The 24,282-nt window shown below is 37.9% G+C and overlaps 1 protein-coding gene across 6 annotated transcripts in view; it reads right to left on the minus strand.

Annotated features, from left to right (window-relative positions):
* htr4 (5-hydroxytryptamine receptor 4) overlaps positions 1-24,282 on the minus strand; it is an 80,917-nt gene that overhangs the window by 35,460 nt on the left and 21,175 nt on the right. For 3 of the 6 annotated variants that reach the window (XM_034306020.2, XM_026917902.3, XM_026917903.3), the window contains 3 exons: positions 22,954-23,035; positions 13,195-13,308; positions 8,891-9,091 (listed from right to left, as the gene is read on the minus strand). In XM_034306020.2, the coding sequence (XP_034161911.1) occupies positions 8,891-9,091; positions 13,195-13,308; positions 22,954-23,012 (374 nt within the window). In that variant the 5' untranslated portion in view covers positions 23,013-23,035. Of the gene's footprint in view, positions 1-8,890; positions 9,092-13,194; positions 13,309-13,722; positions 16,016-16,670; positions 18,303-22,953; positions 23,036-24,282 lie in introns of those variants that run through there. The other 3 variants (XM_053235519.1, XM_053235520.1, XM_034306021.2) reach the window with 2 other exon arrangements.

Genomic DNA, 24,282 nt, shown 5'->3' on the forward strand with positions numbered 1-24,282 from the left:
ACAGTGTTCCCAGTGGTCCTTCAGTAAGAAATGATGATCATCCATCCATCTCTAACCTGCTCTCTTTCCTCTCTCTGACCCAATTCTGTCAGCACTGTTGCCCATGTGTGTGTCGGGGTTCCTGTTTATCTTCCTCTGACACACACTCATTACAACACATTTAACATGGGCAAAGAGGCCTATGCTCTACTGTAAACCATATGTCATCACTGTGCCACTGTGCCTCATGGTGAAGCAGGCTTTCGTTATCCTCTCAAATCTCTGTAATGGCCAGATGATTCACCTTTTTAAGTTCTTTAACCAACTGAGAGAATTCCTTGCTCAGTGGAATAATCCACTGCTGCTAACACCCTGAAGCAGAACACTGCCATATAGATGTTAGTCCTTTAACAAATCACTCGCATAAGGTATGTACAGTAATAACTGGGTGCATTAATCTTTTTTGGTAGCTTCTTTAATAAATATTTAACTGATGTTAACTATATACTTATCTAATGTTAGCTAATTCAAACATACGGTCATAGAGTTTATATCACATTAATGAACTTAAAACATTCTCCATTTACCATGACACAAAGTGAGGGCATTAAAGCTGAGAGGAGTCAAGAGGGGGCAGGGCGTCCAGGGTATCAGTTATTATTGGAGAGTTCAAAACACCTGCGAAGCTGTCAGTAATTTTAAATGCACAAGTCAGTTGGCTTACCTGCCGTTTTTTTGGGGGGAGGGGGCTTAATGACTGCTCTTCGTCGTAGCAGCATACTCTGATGTTAAAATCAAAATGGTGGCAGGTTTTGTTTTTAGACTCTTGTTTTTTCTTCTTCTTCTTCAAAAAATAAATAAATAAAAGACCTAAAATCATGCATCACTCTGTTGTGATAAATGTGTATGGTTGGCAGTTTGAGAGAGTGCAACAGGGGCAAGTGTTTAACAGCAGGCCATCAGAAACACGACCCACACATTAGTCTCTCTGCATGTACCAGCACACCGTGGACTGCACTGTGTCACTTGGAGCCTGCTGAACATCTCATGGCAAAAGCAGGACTGCTAGAGGACGGCTGTCAGAGGGCCGCTTGGCTTATTTTATCATAATTGTGGTACAAGTAGCAGATATCAGACTAAGTGTAAACACATCAGTCAAATTAAAGTACTGGTAATAGATGAAGTTTCCGAATGCTCTTAGGTTCCATGGCTGATTAAAAACAGCAACAATTGCAGTATCTGTGAATCATTACCTGAGAGAGCAACATATGTAAATAATTATATGCGACAGATTTGTGATTAGTTTTTACACTGAACTAGCCTGGTCAGTTTTCATGTAGGAGCAACTGGTTGTGCATTTGAGCTTTCCTGTGGTTACCTCAGTAAAACCTGGAAATGCTATCATAAATGGTTGCATAGACAAATCAGCACTAAGCTTGCTTGGCACAGAACAAGAGCTCACTGTGGAGAGAAGTCCTGCAGTCAAATGAAAAGCATACGTCTGAGCCGTGGGAGTGAAGTGAGCAATAATGACTATTCCATTGAGCTGTACAGTTGTGGAGAGAACATAAGCAGAGGGCTCTAATGCATGTCTGATGCCTTTATGCTACTTCTAAAAATAAAACTTTTAAGAACGTCTCTGCTCACCTGTTCACCTGCCTTTAGCTGTGCCTTTTGCTGTGAAGCAGCAGAATCAGGAGACAACTACATTAGACACTGATTGCTGCCATTTTTACGTTATAAGTGCAGCTATTTCAAGTGAATTTTTATTCTTTAAGTGCACCAGCTTTCCAAAGTGCTAACGTTCATACAGATGCTTCCACACCTCACTAAATTAGAAATACCAAGGTACCTCAATTATAGGCTTTCTATGAACTCTATGGGGATGATTGCAGAATGCTGGGGGGGACAACATATGTCCCAGGAAGGAAGTTGTGGTCTCTAATATACACGCCTGGGTGAATGCATTTCCTTATGACATATAAATGCACATCATATAAATGCATGATGATTGAACACATAATTTATATGCTGTAGCATACCATTTTGTAGATGTGGATTTTCAGTAGTACAATAAAAACAATTACAAAATATTGACTAATTTGTCTTCTTCGTCACCTACCGTTACAGTCACGTACTTAACATCCTACATCTGCACTAACACAACTGCTAGAAACCTGCTAGAAAACCTATTCCAGTGTGTGCAAGATTAGTCTGAAAATCAATAGCAAGGCCATCAGTGGTTTATACTGCCTAATGAAGCTTTAATGGACTTAGTGTGGCATTACTATTAAATATTTACAGTAATTTAAACCCTGTGGTTGGCAGAAAATTTTAATCAATACTGGGAAAACAAAATAACAGATTGAAAGAAGAAAGAAAGGAACAGTAATTAGGGAAGTCTGTCACCGAAGTATATTAATGACTTTAAATCTGAAACATGGCCTGTTTGAGATATTTTTGCTTCCAGCAGTGACATCTCCTGTAAATAAGTAAAACATTTCTTTAATTAACTGTTTTTTTTTTTTTTGGGTAAAAAATTCTATTGTGTCTGTATGCTTTGCCCAGCAGCAGCCAATGTGTTAGTGGACCCAAATAAATAAAATATACTCATGCCTAGCAGTCACTGGTGCTTCAACCATGGGCTTTGCAAACACAATGACTCTTCGTCAAACTTACAAAAAGCTCTACATAACACCTGCAAACAGTTTGTAATATCTAATGACATCTAGTTGAACTATAATGTAATATACCAGATGAACTATGCTAAACGATTAAAATCCATAAAAACCATTAATTAATTTTCACAGATATTCCATTAACTAAGATTCAATTGTGATGTATACTTGTGATATACAATGCTGAGATTGAAAATAAACCTTACGGTGCACTAATATACATTATAATAAAAAAATAGCTGAATATGGAGTTCCCAAAGAGACTGATATGTCAAAAAAATTAACCAAGTACAAATGTTGATTCTAGAGTTAGTTACATAAGTCGTTTTAATTATTACCATACGTTTTTAATGATTATAAGTTAAAAATAAATAAATAACAATGACTTTATACTCCTCTATTTATCAAATTTTGAACTTCTCACTTTTCTACTAATTTAGTCATTTATTTATTTTCTAATTTACTTATTATCATATAAGCGGAGAGGAGATTAGGAAATGTTGCGGGAGTAAAACAGGCAATATAAATAAATGACTAAACTGGTAGAAAAGACTAAACTGGTAAATAAACATAAACACTGTTTGAGACTTTAGGAAATGATCAAAAGCATTTTTAACTCACTATCTGATCATTTTTTTTTCAGAATGCATATTAATGTCTTTTGCCGTGTTGGAGATTCCATAACTGACAGCACTGCAGGCCCGAATATTGTTACACTGAATAACACTGAATATTCTGAATCAGCCTAGTCATTTTCAGTCAAGTGCCAATAGTTAGCTAATACTAAAAATAGTCTTTGTCTTTGGATAGGCAGCTAGAGTGAGAGAAGACCAGAAGACACGTTAAAGCACATTTTGTATTGTGTGCATGTCTCGTGTGAGACATGCAAGGAGGTAGATAACAACCTGAGCTCCACGGGTAAATTAGAGAATAAGCTGCTGCTAAGAATTTCACACGTGTTTCACACACACTAAAATGAAATGATATGCTTAATAAGAAAGTGTGTTAAGTGACTGCCTGAAGCACAATCAGGACACATATTGTTCCAAACCCTTAGTGTGTACACTCACTTTAGTGAACGACTTGCAAAATGGCCAAAAATACCTGATACAATATGTGTCCAGTGAGAGAAACAGAAGACACTCTTGTTCCAATCCCTTAGTGCCTACTGTCACTTTAGCAAATGACTTGCAAAATGGCCAAAAATGCCTGGTGCAAGATTCATGACACCAATAACCAGAAAGTCGCTGCTGAGCTTTCAGGAAATTCTCCCGAACCTTCTGATTCCGGCAAACATAAATCCCATTACAAAAACCGCAAGAATGTATGTTGGTATAAATGAACAAAGTTGGGCACAGTCATACACACAAAGTAAAGAACATGAACTGTCACAGATCCTTAATTTAGAGAGAGATTTTTTCCTCCTAAAATTGTCACTCTGACCGGAGGACTTTAATAAACCATTTGCTGATCTGTCACTTTCATTCAAGACTCATCTTTAGGCTCAACTTACAAACATTCTGTGTGGTTGAGAGAGACAAAAATGAAATGGAGAGAAAAAAAGAAATGGGGACAAAGAACATCAGAATGGGGTCAGGCACTTGGTATATTATTAACATCAAACCTATTTTTTTTTTTTTCTTTTTCTGCCCTTGTGACCCGAGTAACAAGCCAGATTTTTAAAAGATCTCTGTAACTGCAGGCTATGAAAGATGCAATCCAGACGAGCTATGCGCTCAAAGGGTCCCTAGAGCTCTCCCTCAAACACCAGTCAAAGAGAAACTGGTAAAACTGGAATAAAAAAGAGCAGTGTCGCTCGACTGTAGTGGTGCTTTACAGCATACCTGGGTAAGATAAGAAGCTTACATTCCAGATGTGTATTAACACTTAATCCTTCATCCTCTATCATTCATGCCAGACTGTTTATTTCTACAGAAAAAAGGCTAGATTAAATGTTCTAATGTATAATGGATAACACGTGAACGCACACTTAGTAAGCTTGGACAAATTGGTTGATTGGTAAAAAAAAACACTCTTATGGGAACGCACTAAAGAGTGGTGCACATTTGGACAAAGATAGCTCCTGTCCTGCTGGTGTTCATTTTTTCTATTTCATTTAATTCTTTAAAAGCATCATCTATTCATTCACTGTAATTACTTACTAGTCCATTATACAGTCTACTTACTTGGAAGAAATAAGAAAAATGCCTTATAGATAGTGAGGAAATAAATCTATAATAATTTAGTTTGTATGCTGGTTTTCAAAGCCATTAGGAATTTGACATGAGGAATGTACCTCTTGTACTTCACTCGTCTGAACTTCTTAAACTTAATGAGTAACACACAATGTTTCGCCTGTTTGTGAGAAGTGTGTGTCTGTTTGTGGATGTGTGTGATGCTTGTGCATCATCAATAAGAACTACCCGGAACTTGTACAAAAGTTCATGTTGTACTGATTTGGCACTGCAGCGCACTAGATGTGAGATGAAACAATGACTTTGTACTGCTGTAAGATGTCCAGACATGTCATCTGTAAGTTACAGTGTTAGATGAAGCAGTGATGATGATTAATGAAATTTACTACAATTGAAGTGAAGTATCCTCAGGAAAGACCACTTCTACAGAGAACTGTACATGCAAAATATTATCCTCATGTGGTGGAATGCTTTCAACCATGAGCAGTTCTATTTAACTATAAAACTATATAGCCTTGTTACATAATTTTTAATTTTAGGCTTAAACTTAGACTGTGACATAGGGCTCTAATTTTGCTGCCAGCCAATATGTAATTTGCTGGTTAACACCAGTGAATCGCTAACTTTGTTTGGTACCTGTGCTCTGTTTTCAGGATAATAAATGAACACTCCTGCACTAATGTTGGAGGAGCAACACAACAGAGGCTGGAACCTTCAACATCCGATGATGCAATGGGATATGAAACTCAATTTGGTCCAAAATTTTTTGTCTTTCTTACAACCCAGTTTGTGGATGTTCACCATTTATGTCACCCCACTTCAGTATAAATTACAGGAGCAACTAACACATAAAAAGGCAACCAGTCCTGCTTTATATTTATATTAATTGCTGTATATTAAGTAAAGGATAACTATGTACTGAAAAAAGGGAATATGTGGTCAGTCAGATTTAAGAGAAAATATTATGTGTAGTTTACATAAAAATATTTAGTTTCTCATCAAAACATGATTTCATTGCTTATACTAAATTTCATTTAAATAAGTATTAAATGAACAAACAAGTGAATGACTTAGATTTTATTCTAGGTTTTTGAGAATACATAAATACATCAAATCAACTGTATTAACACTACTCAATTCATTCACGTGGAACCAATGTGCACATTTGAATAAAGAAAATTTAATTAATTCATTTTTTTTTCAGTGTACATGGTTAGGTCAGGGAACAAATCCAACAAGAAAACTTCAAGAAATCTTCAAACACATCAAACGACATTTGTTTGCTAGGAATGCAGTCAGCCAAAATTCTTACACTGTATTAGGTACACCTGCTCAATCATGCAATTATCCAATCAGCCAATCATGTGGCAGCAGCACAATCTATTAACGCTTGCAGATACAAGCCAAGAGCTTCAGGGAATGTTCACATCAAACATCAGAATGGGGAAAAATGTGATGTCAGAGACTTTAAGACTGGTACAAGATATTTGAGGCATCTGATGTTTGCTGATCTCCCGGTATTTTCATGCACAAGACAGTCTCTAGACATTACACAGAATGGTGCGACATCGATTGAGTGGCAGCTCTGCCGTCTTGTTGATGAGAGAGGTCAGAGGAGAATTGCCAGACTGGTTTGAGCTGACAAGTCTACAGTAACTTGAATAACCACTCCTAACAACAGTGGTGAGCAGAAAAGCATCTTAGAATGCACAACACGTCAAACCTCGAGGTGGATGAGTCTCAATAGCAGAAGATCAACAGAGTTCCATTCCTGTCAGCCAAAGACAGGAATCTGATGCTACAGTGGGCACAGGCTCACCAAAACTAAACAGCTGAAGATTAGAAAAATGTCACCTGGTCTTTTTCCTATTTCAACTGGCCAATTTTGGTTGCATTAATCAGCAAGTGTACAGGGTTCCTGATCATTGGGAATGCTATAACTTTGAAAATTTTAAAATGTTGTTCATCACTAATTTTTATTAAATTTATGTATATAATATTTTATTAAAAATGTACAGTGCACAATACCGAATGAATATTTTAATCATGTTATGCCTCACTGGCATGCCAAGCAAAAACAACTACTCTCTGTGACTAATACACACATCTGGTTCAATGTATTGTTCTTTATATTAGTCATTTTATTTCTCTTGTTTATTATTTAGGCCTTTGGATCTCTGTATGAGCCTTATAGTGGTACATTTAAACCCTATTTACATTTCTTAGTAATACATTTATACACCGATCAGCCATAACATTATGACCACTGACAGGTGAAGTGAATAATATTGATGAATTAATCTTGTTACAATAGCACTTATCAAGGTTTGAGATATATTAGGCAGCAAGTGACCAGTCGATTCTCGAAGTTGATGTGTGGGAAACAGGACAAATGGGCAAGCGTAAGGATTAGAGAGACTTTGACAAGGGCCAAATTGTGATGGCTAGATGACTGGGTCAGAGCATCTTTAAAACAGCAGGCCTTGTGGGGTGTTCCCGGTATGCAGTGGTTAGTACCTACCAAAAGTGGCCCAAGGAAGGACAACCGGTGAACTAGCGACAGGAGTGAAGGCTAGTCCGTCTGGTCTGATCCCACAGAAGAGCTACTGTAGCACAAATTGCTGAAAAGTTAAAGCTGGCTATGATAGAAACCTGTCAGAACACATAGTGCATTGCAGCTTGCTGTGTATGGGGCTGTGTAGCCACAGACCTGTCAGAGTGTCCATGTTGACCTCTGTCCACTGCCAAAAGTGCCTACAATGGACAGGTGAGCATCAGAACTGGACCATGGAGCAATGGAAGAAGGTGGCCTGGTAATATAAATCACATTTTCTTTTACATCATGTGGAAGGCCGGGTGCGTGTGCATCGTTTACCTGGGGAAGAGATGGCACCAGCATGCACTATGGGAAGAACGCAAGCTGGCAGAGGCAGTGTGATGCTCTGGGCAATGTTCTGCTGGGAAACTTTGGGTTCTGGCATTCATGTGGATGCTATTTTGACACATACCACCTACTTAAACATTGTTGCAGACCAGGTACACCCCTTCATGGCAACGGTATTCCCTAATGGAAGTGACCTCTTTCGGGAGGATAATGCGCCCTGCCACACTGTAAAAATTGTTCAGGAATGGTTCGAGGAACATGACAAAGAGTTCAAGGTGTTGACTTGGCCTCCAAATTCCCCAGATCTCAATCCAGTCGAACATCTGTGGGGTGTGCTGGCCATCAAGTCCGATCCATGGAGGCCCCACCTCGCAACTTACAGGACTCAAAGGATCTGCTGTTAACGTCTTTGTGCCAGACACCACGGCTCACCATCAGGGATCTAGTGGAGTCCATGCCTCGATGGGTCAGGGCTGTTTTGGCAGCAAAAGGGGGACCAACATATACTACCAACATCTTTTTTTTTTTTTTTACTATTACACAGTGTTACACCACATTATCATAAAAATACAAAAATATAATGCTATAATCATATACCTTACCTATATTTGGGCCATTATCAGAAAAATAGGGCCTTCCTTTTTTTGTCTAATTATACTCTACTTTACTGCCATTTACATGTCTTGATGTTAAGAGAAAATACAGTCTCCAGATAGAATTAAGTCTAGATTTAATTCTGCTACATTATAAAGAGATTCAGAGCTGCAATAACGATATGCCTTTGGATTCCCCTAAAAGTATTATTTGGACTGTAATTGGCTTCGTAATGACAGTGTTGGGTCTGATTTAGCAGCTGAATATACCAAAGTCAGCTTGAGTCACACTAAGTCACCATGGAAACAGCAACATCACGCACTACGCATATCTTCACAAAATTTAACTCTGATTTGCCAATGCTTTTATGACTAAACACTGCACGACTGCCATGACAACAGCTTATTATGGAATTCTCCTCATGTCCTGTGAGAAACAGTTGGAAGTACCTGAGAGACTTATTATGCATCTTTAAACATGTCTCTCTGTGTTTGCCTGGTAAAATGCGAAGGGCAGTTGGAGGCCATGGAGACGTGTATGCATGTGTGAGTGTGTCCCACCTGTCCAGAGATATGCAGCACAGGTGCAGGATGGAGGCAGTTGTGAGTAGCACGTCCAGTGAGGTGCGCACCAGGCAGAACGTCTCGCCATAGATCCAGTTCTGATGGATTAGCTCGATGGCCCCAAACGGCATCACTAGCACTGATACCAGCAGGTCAGCAAAGGCCAGCGACACTATGAAGTAATTGGTCTTAATTTTCCTAAAAAGAAACAGAGATTCAATATTAGCCTTTTAGATTAGATTAGAATCTTTTGCTGAAAACAAAGACAGCTCTATTCTGTACTGAACTTGCATACTTTAGGGAGTTGGAGACAAACTAAAAAATCAAATATGTACACATGAATACTCTACCAATGTTCCTTTCCACGAACACCAGTGGCTAAATACTGGGGGAACACTGAGCTGCACATTACTATTAGGGTTCATTTAAACCTGCCTTTTCTTGTGCATATTGTTTTATTTTTATCAACAGTGTAATAAGAATGAAAAATGGTTGCTGGCTATTACATGCATTTAATTACGTAACCTCTAATGGAATTGATAAACAGGAAAGAGAAGACATACATGCCAAATTTAAAGTTCAGATATGTTAAACTGCTTATCAAATAGCTCGTAGGAAGCACATTAGCCTTCACCCTCACAAATTGGTAGCTATGTATGACAGCTGAGGTGGCTGGAGGGTAGGAAGTGGTAACCAAATTGGGGAGAAATTGTGACAATATTATTTGAGCATGCTGATATGAGATTATATGGGACAAACATACATATCTAAAATGTAGCAGTCTTGATGCTACTTCACAAACTAACTTAGTCACCTCTGACCTCATGTAACATCATGAATGCAAAGTGATATAGTGCAAAATCTAAGAGAGAAGAGGGGTGGAACTGCAGAATATAATATTCAGCTAATTTCCCTTTCAATAAAGAATACAGCACCAATAAAAACTTGCTGAAAGTAATTCCTCAGCAAGTATTCTTCAAGCAACAGTAAAAAGGCATCTAATAATGGATATAAAATATAAAAACAGCAATGATATTAAGTAATACTAGACAAAAGTTACTCAACTGGAAGTAATTTAAAAGAGTGAAAGATGAGTTAAAAGGTGCTTCTTTTGTAAAAGGGAATTCATATCCTCTTTCAAGCCACTTTATATGTATATAAATGAGGTATGGCTGCATTAGGTGTGTGTATGTGTGTGTGTGTGTGTGTGTGTGTGTGTGTGTGTGTGGTAATCTCTGCATAGAATATTATAGCTTCTTCCATAGTGCTTGAGAAAGACCAGACCCTCTGGCACTCCATTAATAACTATTAAAACTCCGGCTGAGGGAGTGGGCTGTGAGAGCCGCCGAAAACGCTGCGCTATATATAGACTACTGAGAACCTCTAAACAGATTCAAATCACTTTATCATGTGTTCAAATGGATGGCAATAAAATGCACTACCAGCTGCCTGCTAACAATATACATCTGTGCAAGAATGAAGACATGAAGAGTACTGACAGTTTTCATTTTCCACTGCACATCTGATGTCTATTTGACATCAGATAATTATACCATCAGATTATATGTCAGTGTTTACAGAGCCCTATTATTAAAAGCCCATTGTTAAAGCATAATGATGCCAGATGGTTTATACAGCACTAACAGCAATGCAGCTGGATCAAACAATTTTCAGAGCCTGACTACTCTCTCTGTGATATACCTACTGTTTGGCCCACTGTCACATGATGTACTTTTTCCCCTTCAAGCCTACTACAGTGAATATAAAAAGTCTACACATTTTTGTGATGCAAAATATGAAACCAAGATACCAAATCAAACCAAATCCTACAGAAACAACTAATCTGTTTTTTTTTTTATTAATCAGAATCACTTCACTGATGACAGGTGCATGATAATTACTTTTGCACATGGGTTTGAACTATGATTGGTTAATTTGGAGCTTAGTCACATACCCCATTATAAAAGGGTGTGCACACTTGTGCAACCAGGTTGTTGCAAGTTTTTTCTTTTTTCCCTACAATGTTTCTACTTTTTTTTACTTAAATTTTGTTGGGTGCTATATCCCATTAAATGTGAGAAAAGATCTGACATGATTTATCTTGGCTTCATTTTTTTTTACATCATAAAACCTGCAAACAAAATAGTTTTACTTGCTAAGTGGAATATATTAAAATAACAACACTCAGCTTTGCTTGCTGTGTCCGTATGGATATCCTCTAGGTTCTTTGGTTGCCAAAAATCTGGATGGATGGATGGATGGATAGATAGATAGATAGATAGATAGATAGAGCTCAGGTTTTAACTGGGGACCATGGAGCTGTGAGGCGGCAAAGCTACCCACTGCACCACTGTGACTAGTTGATTTTGTCAAAAGCTAATAATGACATAATTACCTCAATTGAATCAGGTGTGTTATAGCAATGCAAGCACCATATTTAACACTGCGGTGGCTCTTCAGGACTGAAGACGGGTACTTCAGCTGGTTCATTAGGCTGATAATGACCCAATTCAAAAGCTAACAAAAGATTTTCAAGTGATGTTTGATCTAAAAATGACATGAAATCACTTCCTGCTACAGGCTTGTTGTAAAAGGAAGAGTTTTATGCTTCTTGGAATTAATATACTGATTTCTTCATTTAAAATACTTCTTGGTGACACCTCTTAGCCCGTCTTTTAAATCTTTTATTTTATAAATAGTTGATTCATAGAAACGTTTTACTTATTGATTTATTTATATACTTATTATGTTTAGCATGGTTAAGATGCTGAAAGGTCAATGAAAGCCTCTTTAAAGCAGAGAATCACAGCATATAATCTGATATAATGGGGAAGTGTTTGAAAAGGAGAGTGGAATGTGTTATCATTTTGATTTGGTTTCAAAAGACACGACATGCAAGGCTGATTTTTGACTGGAAGAGCTCTTTGAAAAGCCACTAAAATTTACTTCAAAGAACTGACTACTGAGAATGCGAAGTCCCTAAGTGTTACCCTCTGGCTAAGATTTCAGGTTCCTCTGGCTAGGAAACCAGGAGGTGGCATTACATTATATGTGTGGACTGTGATGGTGACTGAAAATCATTCACATGATGGCCTTCTCCAAACAAACACAGTGTTGATACTTCAGACGTAATGTCATTACGTGATGTTATATGTGAGGGTCATAGGGCCTTCTCTGTAAACGTGGTGTTAAATAATCATTGTACTGTATGATTAGCAAAGGTTTTTGCTGTTGATTATGTGCTCGAAATATGTTTAACCTCGTATGTGTCCAGTGTCTTCATTCAAGCAAAAATTGCCATTGCAAAAATAGCCCTCTAGGGTCTAGTGGACACTCCATGACAAAAATCCCAGAAGCACTGTCCTGCTCACACTACATGACATGTACTGCTTTCAGTCTGCATCTCTGACACACCTGCCACCGTAAAGTCAAGTGTAGCCAAGGGTAGATGTGGCTCATACATAACATGAATCTTTCATTTGGAGGCATTCTTGACAAACAGCTCCTGATCCAAAAATCCATCTAACACTAATAAATGAATGAACTGCTTATCATGTGACTTTGACAAAATCGAGCTTGAGTAATTTTATGTCGTTGTTGTTTCATCCATCATTTATATAGAAACAAGAGAATGAAGTTATGAATGTCCGTTACTGCTGACCAGATTGTTAGTTTGTGGTCTATAATTTCTTATTTGATAACATCTAATTTTTGCAAGGTTTTTAATGTTTGCAATTTAATTCCATTTTGTTTTATTATTACACCTTCATGAATATGATGCACACTGTACTGATCCTGAATTCACTGCTCTGGTGGTACAAATCGTACTGCAAGCGGGGATTTTGGGTAAGAATCTTGTTGACTTTGTATTCAAGGGTAACCTTAAGCAGTAGTTCACCTTGTCTAATGCTCAATACGCATGCTCATCAGGTTTGACAAAAATGATTATGACATGCTATCACTGGACTGGCGTGCTCATGTGAGCATTTTCAAATTGTTTTGACGTTTTCATTTGGATGGAGATATTTTCAACTACTCTCATCAACTACTAAAAGCATGGGTGTTTTTGCCAACTCACTTTTTGAAATCATTAGGACTCTTTTAACTCTTTTAGAATCTGAATTCTATTCTGGACCTAATTTAATTCTATTCATATGAATATTTTTTTATTCATATGCAGTGATTTGGTTGAGCAAAAAAGGCATATAAATAAACAGGTGAAGCTTTTCTGTGAGGTTAATAGATGGGTGACAAAAAGTATAAGAAGGAGAAAGTGAAGCTATAAGAGGAGGAACTCTGACCTGAGTTGCCGGTCCTTGCAGACTGCCACCATGACCAGTAGGTTTCCCAGGACGCTCATAAGCATGACCAGCGACAGGAAGCTGATGAGAGCAACTCTCTTCGCCATGCCGTTGCTGTGGCAACATAGAGATGATAAGGACTTATTTGACAGCAGTCAATAGCATGGCACTCACTAATGTCTGATTAGAAACAGTTTTAATGAGCTGATTGATATTTCATGGTCCAACGATGAAACGGCAGACCACTATGTTCTATTATTCCTATATAAATTGCGGGCAAATTGCTCAGCTTGTCAGCAAATTGCACATGTAAGAGAGACCATATAAATGGTTGGATTTGACAATAATTGACCTGAAAAAAGAATTCTGCCACAAGTAGCGACCTTGACGTAAGCACTGGACAGAAATATAAGCATGAGAAGCAGCGTGTGTGTGAATGCATCAGAGTAGAGAAGCCGTCTTTCAGAGATAATGAGGATGCAGTCTACGTCTGCTGACACACAACTGACAAATAAGGAAAAATCTGACCTCGAAGAAAGAAAACAGGAAGCCAAGTCTCTGCCCGCTCCTCAACACCATCCTGCACTCACACTCTGAAAAAAATCTTGGGAAAATATACAGCAATTCACCATAATTTGAACCTGCTACAGTAACTAACTATTCTCCGATTATGCTGAGCTTCAAGGTGAAAAGCTCAATTAAAACCTGAAGAACAATTTGTATCATGGGCTGTCCTGTGATGTTCTCCACTGCAAAGATTAATCTTACAATTGCCAAATCAACACATTTAGAGAGATTTCAAAGCTGTGTTTAGATCACACTTATAGTAAGTAGTAATGATGGCGACCTTGTACTGATAAAGCATTTAGCGTGCTATTATGCTGTTTGGGACGTAGCCCAAGTATTTGGGACATAGCCTGAGAGTGGTGCAAAAGGAAGTTGCATAAAGTGAATATCATCAAGAGGTGGCCAATCAGATGAGTCATTTTTAATCTAATCGCTGTATTTTGTTTTCCAGCCTGTCAAACACATCAAAACAGATAGTGTTAGCATGCCGGCTAATATGCAAAGCAATAAATATACACATGGGGGTGAGAAACAGCCCAGATGATTCACTCTCATGTGGTATAACCAAGTTAAAATGCTATAATACAAAGAATCACACAAACACCTTCTGGTAGTCACTAGATGGCTGTTATGAGTTTCCTAGCTAAATAACTTTACAGCTGTGTAATGGTACAAGCTCTATAACAAAGATAAACTAGCTGACTATCATCTTTCATTCCCACCAAATCAGACAACAAATAAATGCCTTACCTGTTCAGCAAGAAAAAAAATAAAACTCCACCACGCCTGAATCCATCTTCGTTTTAACTAAATGATTATGCCTCATTCACTCACAGACTCTTTACACTCTTTCACTCTTACACTTACTCTCTCCTGAATGGTTGCAGCTCCTGCCTGTCACTGTGCAGTTGGACTTTTTCCATGCCTGAAGTTAGGCTGTGATGTGATGTTTGATGTATCTGACTTGGTGTATGATGTATAAGTGCAAATTGCTGACAGCTCTGATTTTACTCAACCCCCGACACTGCATTGAATGTGAACCACTACTACAGGATTATCAGGGCAACTGACTGCAGCTCAGGAACATCATATTATAAAAATAAATGAGGCTGTGATGGGAACAACACTCTTCTTGCGTGGCAGTCACAGTCATGTATGATGTATGATGACAGCTAAAACCTTTGACCCCTCGTATGCTCTGGAACTGATGGTGTAATCAGCACACTGCAGCATAATCAAAGCTTTAAGCGAGCTGCCCTCAGGTCAGCTACTACACCAGCTCCATTGTTGAATGGGGAATGGAGCAGCTCAGCTCTGTGCAGTAGGCTGAAAACAAATTTCTCATTTTAATCATTTAGTGGCCTTTGTGCCAATCACATCAGAGTCACTGCAACAGCATCAACTAGATACTGAAAGTGTACAAGTGATGTTTGCTCTAAATTTAATGACGGAAGTAAATATGGAAGTACAAATAGAAATACAATATAGAACGAAAAAACATTTGAGCACTTTTGATTAAAATGAAACCTAAAATTGGGACAATATAAAGATCAATGCAATTTCATTGATGTTTTATTTATTCTTTAAAAAGGCTCCGTTTGTATGTTTATTTATTTATTTATTTTATTATTTTTTTTTGGTTCTAAGGAGGGGAATCACTGAGAACAGAAGTTTGCTGCAGATCCAACAGTCCACTGATATAATTCCAAGTTTGTCTGAAAATGAAAATCTAACTTCCCATGTAGCTCAGGAGTTCTGTCCCAGAGAACAACTAACACTTTCCTCCCAGGTCCAGCTACACTGTAGGGCCAAAAATTTGTGGACACCTGACCATCACACCCATATTTGGGCCTTCCCCAAACTGTTGCCACAAAGTTGGAAACATACAACTGAATGTCTTTGTATGCTGTAGCATTACAATTTCCCTTCACTGGAACTAAGAGGCCCAAACCTGTTCCAGCATGACAATGCCACTGTACACAACACGAGCTGCATGAAGACATGATCTGCCAAGGTTGGTGTGGAAGAACTCAAGCCTGCACAGAGCCCTGACCTCAACCCCACTGAACACCATTTGGATGAACTGGAACGCAGACTTCACACCACACCTCCTCGCCCAACATCAGTGCCGGACCTCACTGTGGCTGAATGAACAAATCCCCACAGCTACCATCCAAAATCTAGTGGAATGCCTTCCCAGAAGAGTGGAGGTTATTATAACAGCAAAGGGACATATGGGTGTGATGGTCAGGAGTCCACAAACTTTTGCGTACATATATATATATATATATATATATATATATATATATATATTTATTTATACACACACACACACACACACACACATATATATATATATATATATATATATACATATATATATATATATATATATATATATATATATATATATATATATATATATATATATATATATATATATATATATAGTGTATTTACCTGATAATTTATTGATTTATTGATTTACCTGCCTTTGAGGCACCAATCCATCACAAGGCACCACACACACATTCACTCACTTATTCACATCCAGGGGCAATTTAGAATTGCCAGTCCAACAATATCATGTTACGTCTTAAACAACTGGAGAAGCCAAATTTGTTATCATGTATAAATATGGAAAATTCTGAGGCCAGGTTAAACAGACCAAATGTTTGATTTGATAAATAATTGTCAAAATTTCATGTTTATACATACTTAAACATTGAGGTGTTTTTAAAGGGTAACTGATCAATTTATCTAACACACAATACGTGTGCCAAACATATTTTTAGACACTGACTTAGCTTTTGTTCTACATATTTTTTTTGGAACAGTGTGTGCTAATCTTCACAGTTACTCAGGATGGACAGCGTATTGAATAATCATATAAAAATAAATATACTTACTCTGTATATATAGTACTCTGTAATATATAGTACTCTGTTATTGGCAAAACCAAGTCTTATAGCTGCAGATGCCGGTTTTTCACTTGATCCTTTATTTAGGGTCATTGAGTCTACCTGTAACATGATGTCAGATAATTAGGACTGTGGTGAAAGTTCTGTCTAACTGAGAATAATCTGAGCATGATATTATAGACTTGTTTTGTTTTCTTTCCCAGCACATGAGCAGCCTGAAAGTTTTCACTGTTTAGATTGGCCTCTATGGCAAATACAGCATGTGCAGTTCAGGCTTGGCTGAGTGACATGCTTATAATTACTGAAGCTTGATCAGCCTGATGATCAGCCTTATACATACTGATTAAATTAAAAATCGTACATTCTTAAATTAAATTTGAAATGTGAGGTATTAACCTGACTGGTTTAGCATGAAAATGGTGAAAATCAAGCAAAATAAGAAATTAATGAATAGATCGAGTTTGGGTTAATATTGACTAGACTGCATGCTGTAGATAAAATTATAAAATGATGAGAAATAGACAGATCAATAAAATGAAAAATTAGTAATAATTCATCCCCACCATTGTGTTTCAGAGCTTCATACAGAAACTAGAGATTAATAACCTGACACTGCACTCTTAAAGGTGAACAAAAACTTGACCTTAATTACACAGAAATCATCGTACTGTCTGTCTGTTGACAATCTCGGCATAAAATGAGGTCATTTATCATCAGTTCTTCTCTTGTTAATGTTTGCATCCAAACTGCCTAATTTAACTGCCTACCCAAGAAGAACAAATGCGTTGATTAGGGAGCAAAGGGCATTATTTGCATTTACAAATGATCAGCGAATAATTTATCCTTATACTTGTGTCCGTTTTCTTGATAATGTCCTTGATGATAAGTGTGCTTAAGTGTAGAACAAATTCTATAGTATTTTGATCAACCATGTCACTGACGTGGTCATGTGGAGATGTCCATAAAATATGTATTCCAAGGTTTTATTCACTCCACTTATTATTCAAACATCAAATGTATAATGCCTTTAAAATGACTCCTTAAAGCAGGGGTATCAAATACAAATCCTCCCTGGGCCACATCAGCATTTTTCAAGGGCCATAATGTAAAGCTATTTTTTTTTAACAAATAAAATTTTTTTTTATCAATTAACAGCATTAACCTTGGCTCTGAAATTAGAATACGCCATTTCAAGGAAAAAGCAGGGCTAACAGATATTATTCAACTGTATAGTGATAGGCCTAGGTGATAACATTTATTTTAAAAATTAAGTTACACTCCCCATCAACGTTTCTTTCTTTTTTTCAACATTTACATTTACATTCTGAGCATTTAACAGACCACCTTATCCATGCTAGCTCACTAGGTCAGGGAATAAGAATACCATCAATCTAAAAAGCATGGTGGAGTATAGAGTATGAAAAGAAAACACAGTACAAGTGCTAATTCAAGTGCTTGCTGAAGAGGTAGGTGTTTAGTTTTCATCTGAAGACAGCCAGTGACTCATCTGTTTGGACAGCCAGTTGAAGTTCATTCCATCACCTGGGTGCCTGTACAGAGAAGAGCCTTGATGCATGTCTTCCTTGTACCTTGAGAGATGGTGGGTCTAGCTGAGCAGTGCTAGATGTTCAGAGGGAGCAGAATAGGGTGTAATAAGTGCTTTAATGTAAATAGATGCAAGTCTATTTTTGTTTTAAGGCAAGCATCGGTGTTTTAAATCTGATTCTGGCAGCTACAAAAAAAAAAAAAAACAGTAGATGAAGTGTATGGTATAGTGCGGGGACCTGGCAGACCTGCCAGTAGTGATTTGTGTGAAAATATTGAGCAACAGATACTATGGGCTGTTTCAGTTTTTGGAAGCTAGCATGGGCTGAATGAAATAAGACAATGGGCCATGTTTGACAACTGCACCCTAAAGCAAGAGACGGGAACCTACAGGGGTCCATGAAGAATAACCAAAGAGTCCCTGATTTTCTATTTTAGTTACAACCCATCATTATCAAAGTTATTATATTTAATATTAAGTTCTTATAGTTATTAACTTGTTTGATTTGCAATTTAATTGAATAGGTGCAATTTAAACATAAATAGTTTAAAAACAAGTAGGACTTTAAATAATGTCAACTTAGACCTAATGTGTTCTGTGAGTAGAAAGTTAAGGGATTTTATACACATTTAAATTATGTATACTCTGTGCTGAGGCAGTCCATGTAATTTATTTCACCATTAAAGGGGACCCTGGCTACAAAACGTTTGAGAATCCCTGCCCTAAAGGATTCAGATATTCTGCAAAAGGAATAGGCTTACTGATAAAACCCACTTGAAAGCTCAGGTGAAACTAAATTACTGAGGTCTGGCTGAGGTCTAGTGAGTGTGAAAGCCATAGCATATGATTTACATTAGTTTCATCCTCATCAAAACATTTACTCAGCCGTCATGCCCTGTGGATGGGGACGGGGTCATTCTGACAGAGACCACGCACATCAGGATAGAAATGTTTCATCACAGGATAATGATGATCAGTCAGAAGAATTTTGCATTGATTTGGTGACGTTTCCCTCTAAGAGCACATGTGGACCCAAACATGCAAGAAAATGCCTCCAGAGCGTAAGAGCTACCATTTTTCCTTTAATTTGTCACCCATCTGTATAGTTTTCCACTCTGTTAACATGTGTGATGTTCAGCTCTGATGACTACACGTCTAAACCAGTCTGTGTGTACATCAGAGAGACATTAGTTTCTTCCATACAGCAGTGTAGCTATTTACTAAACATGCCACATTTATAGAGCATAAATCAGGAAAATAAGTCAGGCAGAAGAAACAATAGACAGGAAGTGGAGTTCACATTCTGAAAAGCAAGGAAATACTTCAACTCGTTCCCACACATCCGAGACGCTCCATAATCTCCAGTTTCATTTGAATATGAACACTCAGCAGCCGTGAGGAAACAAAGTATGTCCACTGACTTGCATTTTTCCAGTCTTATAAATCATAAATCCATTTCCTGACAATTATCATTCATGCTTTCGCCTCATCACAGTATACAGATTGATGGCAATTAATTTGGAAATATGATAATAACTTGCACCTGGGGATGGATCAGGTTGTCTTCAAATGCTGAATTCACAGGCATGTTTCTGTCCCAGGAAATAAACAGGTCTTTTATGCTAAAATCTCTGCAGGGATTCAGTGGATGACTGTGTATTTAAAAGATTCAAAATGGCTGACTGTTTTGCAGGATTAGAGTATATCATTAGCATGCTGCCTACGTTAAATATGCTCGACTTCCTGAAAATTTTGGCCTTGATGAGAAGTTTGAAAATGTTTACACGTCTGTGTTAAAATTATTCAGGTAAATAAGTGTAAAGGAGTGTGTGTGTATGTATGGGCACGTGGTATGTTATTAAACCACGGATATTGTGTGTGTTTCTGTGTGTGTGTATACAGCGCTCAATTACCTTTATCTTCTCTACCATACGTCGCTTCCATACCATAAATCTTCCCTATACATTACACTTATCATGTTTACTTCCACAAGTGTGGCACAGCAGCATATGATAGAACAGAAACTGCACTTCAATATGATAATGCATTAATTTATTAAAATAGATTCAACTTTATCAGTTAGTCTTAGCATTTAAGTAAGATAACATTGCTGTATGTGCTGCTGACAGAGAGAAAGGCCAAGACTGCCTGGAAACATCAAGTGACTTAAAGCTGTCTTTAGATACTGATTCACCAACCCTTCCACAAATGAGCTATCAGGAAGTCTCAACAGGTATTTCCTATTAATGAACTCTCATTACAAAAGATGACCTCTACTCATAACTTGGGCCTTCGCTCCCCCATGCATCAATGAGCCTTGGGCACCCATGACCCTGCCAACCGGTTCACCACTAGTCCTTCCTTGGACCACTTTTGGTAGGTACTGGTACTAACCACTGCACACTGGGAACACCCCACAAGACCTGTGGTTTTTTTGCTCTGACTCAGTCATCTAGCCGTCACAATCTGGCCTTTGTCAAAGTCGTTCTGATCCTTATGTTTGCCCATTTTCCTGCTTTCAATACATCAACTTTGAGAACTGACTATTCATTTGCAGCCTAATATATCCCACCCCTTAACAGTTGCCACTGTAATGAGATAATCAATGTTATTAAAAGGTTAAAAGGTTAAAAGGTTTTCTGTTAGGAGAGTTTTCTGTTTATGCAATGTTTATGGATGGAGTCTCAGGTGTCAGCACTTTGTAACAGTAATTTATTTTTCTGCCACAGCGAAGTCTTCAGAACAAAGAAATTTCTTTGTCTTATTAATTTCAAAAGAGAGAAAGAAGAGAGGCTAGTGAGGAAGTGACTGTTTACAGCTGCTATAAGATAAGAGATAATAGGAAGTAACTTTGTTTCACAAACATTGAATGGACGTTAAACATTTATAAATAGCACAACGTGTCATTCATTAGGCCACATAACACCATGCCAGTGTGGATTATTTTCCTATAACAGCACGTCCCATCAAGCATTAATTTTAGAACATATTTTTAAGCAGATGGAGCTGCCTGTGATGATTCCCCAGTTCCCCGAGTTCTACACCCTGTCCTGAGCCAGGATGTACGGAGAGCTGTAGTGTTTTGTAGTGTGTTGTGCGTCACACACATGTACATGTTTGTCTAACCATCCTCCTGAGGACCTTCCACTGACATAATTATTAACGCATCTTATTAATGCTATGCCACACTTAAATTTAACCCTAACCTTGACTTCAGTAACCCAAAAGGATTATTAAATAAATGCTGCAGTTTTTGTAACTGTTCCCATAAAGTCAGATATTCCTAAGTTTGTTGGGACATTTGATTGCACTCAAGATATAAAAACATGTCCCCACCCCATACACAACCATTTATTTAGTTTAATTTAAATTATTACTTAGAACAATATTAAGGACAAAGAATTCAAAACCACAGTAACAGTACAATCCTTAAAACTTGAAATATCAAAAATAGCACATATTCCAGCTGACAAACACTAAGAGACAGCAGCCACTTCTTCAGCCACTCTCCTTTATTCTCATTTCACTTATTCTCAGCAGTTCAGATGTCATCCACTGCACTGGAATTCACCACCAGCCTTGAGACCAAGCTATTCTACATGATTCAGTTCAGTATATATGAGATATGGATCTGGATGGAGAGAATTACATTATGCTGGTATTCCCATAACATGGATTAAAGGACCTAAAATATACTGAATATTTAATTAAAGTACTATGCTGTTGATTAAAGTGTTAAAACTTACCAGCATTGGCCCAAACTATGCCTAAGTTGTTTGTTTTTTTCTCTACAACCCAATGAATCCCATTCTAAATTATATTCTTGAGAGACAGCAAAACAAATCTCTCCTGATAAACATGGACTATAACGAGCAGGAGAACATGTGGTTTGGAATGATATCAAGTGGTGACACTATAGGCCACGCTCAAAGATGTAAATGGAAATGTAAGGAGAGGGAAAAAAAGCACAACTCAAGAGTGAGCGCAGCACTTGGAGGAGCAGAGCCCAGGCTTCCTGCATTTTATCAATGGCGGTTTTGACAGCTTTGTTAGATACACTAGAATAGCCATTCACACGGAACCAGACAGCTGCCTGAACTATTCAAGCTCACTGTACAGCCGAGTAGGAACTCGCACACCACAAGACCTGAATGAACGCCCTGTTTTGCATCAGTTATTGGAATCCATGGGATTATTTCGCACAAATTAACTACAACACCTGCAACAATGTTCCAAGGCCACAGACAATCACACCGCCAGCTGCAGCGTAACATCATGGAAATGCCTAAAAGTCAGTCCAAGTTTAATAAGCATTAAAGGTCACTTCTGTGCCTGTTTGCTTCTATTTATAACTTCTTCTAATTCAATGATGCATGAAAATTGTCACAATATCCTTAAGGTTAATTTGGGTGAGCAGTAATCAGATAGAGCAGGTGGGAAAGTTGATATGAGGAGAGGAAGGCCATGTTTCCTTTACAGAAAAATGAGCCAATGCTCAAAATCATTCTCTTACAGCCATAATAGAGGAAGCGGATTGATTCTTCTTCTCCTTCAAAAAAAGCAGGTCACCGAAGTGAGAGTCAAGCATCAATAATGCACAATCATGCACCAATAATAATAAACACGATTAAAGCAAATTTAAAACATATGAATGAGGATCATTTCTACTTGACTCAGAAGTAGAGCATACATATTAAGACATACAGTAAGTAATAGTTTTCTAACCTCTCACTGGTATCGACTTCCTCCATCACAGGCATCTGGCCGCTGGAACTCAGATTCATGTACCCATAGAAGAACAGCGTCTCTGTAAAGTAAGGAGATGGTAAGGAGATAATCTAATACTGATATAGACTAAAGACATAATGAATCAATGAGACTGCTTCTTAGAAACTATAATCTGTGATTTGCTGTTTCATTAATCCTAATCGTCACATAAATTCATGCATACTGTATCTGCATTATCACCTCCGAATAGAGGAAATAATTATATTCTGTAAATGGTGTACGTATTAAATTAACTGATCGGTGGATATACAAAAGAAAAAGATTCCCTGCCTGTGCAAAATGAATGTCCCATTAAAAAGAAAAAAAATGATGACTAATACTTGAAAAAGGCTATTATTAAACAGCAACACAGAAGAAGTCACTCAAAAGAAAAGAGCTATTTGTATATGAGGTTAGGACAAACAAAATATTCATTTAGCAGAGGAGATGTATGGGGTGTAGGGTTGAAATTATTTGCAGGATCAAGTTCATTACAAATTGCTCTACAAAGAATGCCAGCAGCTAATTCAAAACATATGCATGAGCTTAACAACAGTACTAAGAAGAATGGGAAAGAAACTTCCATCAACCAAGATTCATTATGTAACATGTTGAAACTGATCGTTTAAATTGAGTGATCTAATCAATGAACTGAAATCAACTGGCACTCTGCTATTTTAAAAATGCATATCCAGTTTTCTTACCCAGGCCCAGAGGTATGCACTTAGTAGGGGTCCTGCATGATTCACATTAGCAGAAAAACAGTATAACTTCTCATACCAAGTGCCTCAAGGTTTTCTTTTTACATTTGCAGCCAGCAGATTTGCAAGTGCAATAAATGTCTTGGTCATCACTGAAACACGGAGATCCACATGGCAAAAGCTCAATTACCCCCTTCCTCCTCTCCTCCCTACCACCCCCTCACATAACAGACAGTGATAGAGAGAGAGAGGGAGAGAGAGAGAGAGAGAGAGAGAGAGAGAGCAAAAGAGAGAGAGCACAAAAGAGAGATACAGAGAGAGAGGAACAGAGAGAGAAAGAGAGAGAGAGAGAGGGAGAGAGTTTCCTGCATGGCTACCCCAGCGGGATGCTCATCATTCGGAGGAGAGAATTTCTGCAAGAGCCCACCAGTAGGGAGCCTCAGAAATGGCTGACGTCTCCAGATGGCCTCCAGACACTTTTAAATGTATTGTATACAGACAAAATAACATCAGATGCCTGCAACATCCACATTAATACTACATGACATATAAAAATGTTTCCCAATCCCGGTCCTGAATGAGTAGG

The sequence above is a fragment of the Pangasianodon hypophthalmus genome, chromosome 7, assembly GCF_027358585.1.
Source record: "Pangasianodon hypophthalmus isolate fPanHyp1 chromosome 7, fPanHyp1.pri, whole genome shotgun sequence".
Classification (NCBI taxonomy): Eukaryota; Metazoa; Chordata; class Actinopteri; order Siluriformes; family Pangasiidae; genus Pangasianodon; species Pangasianodon hypophthalmus.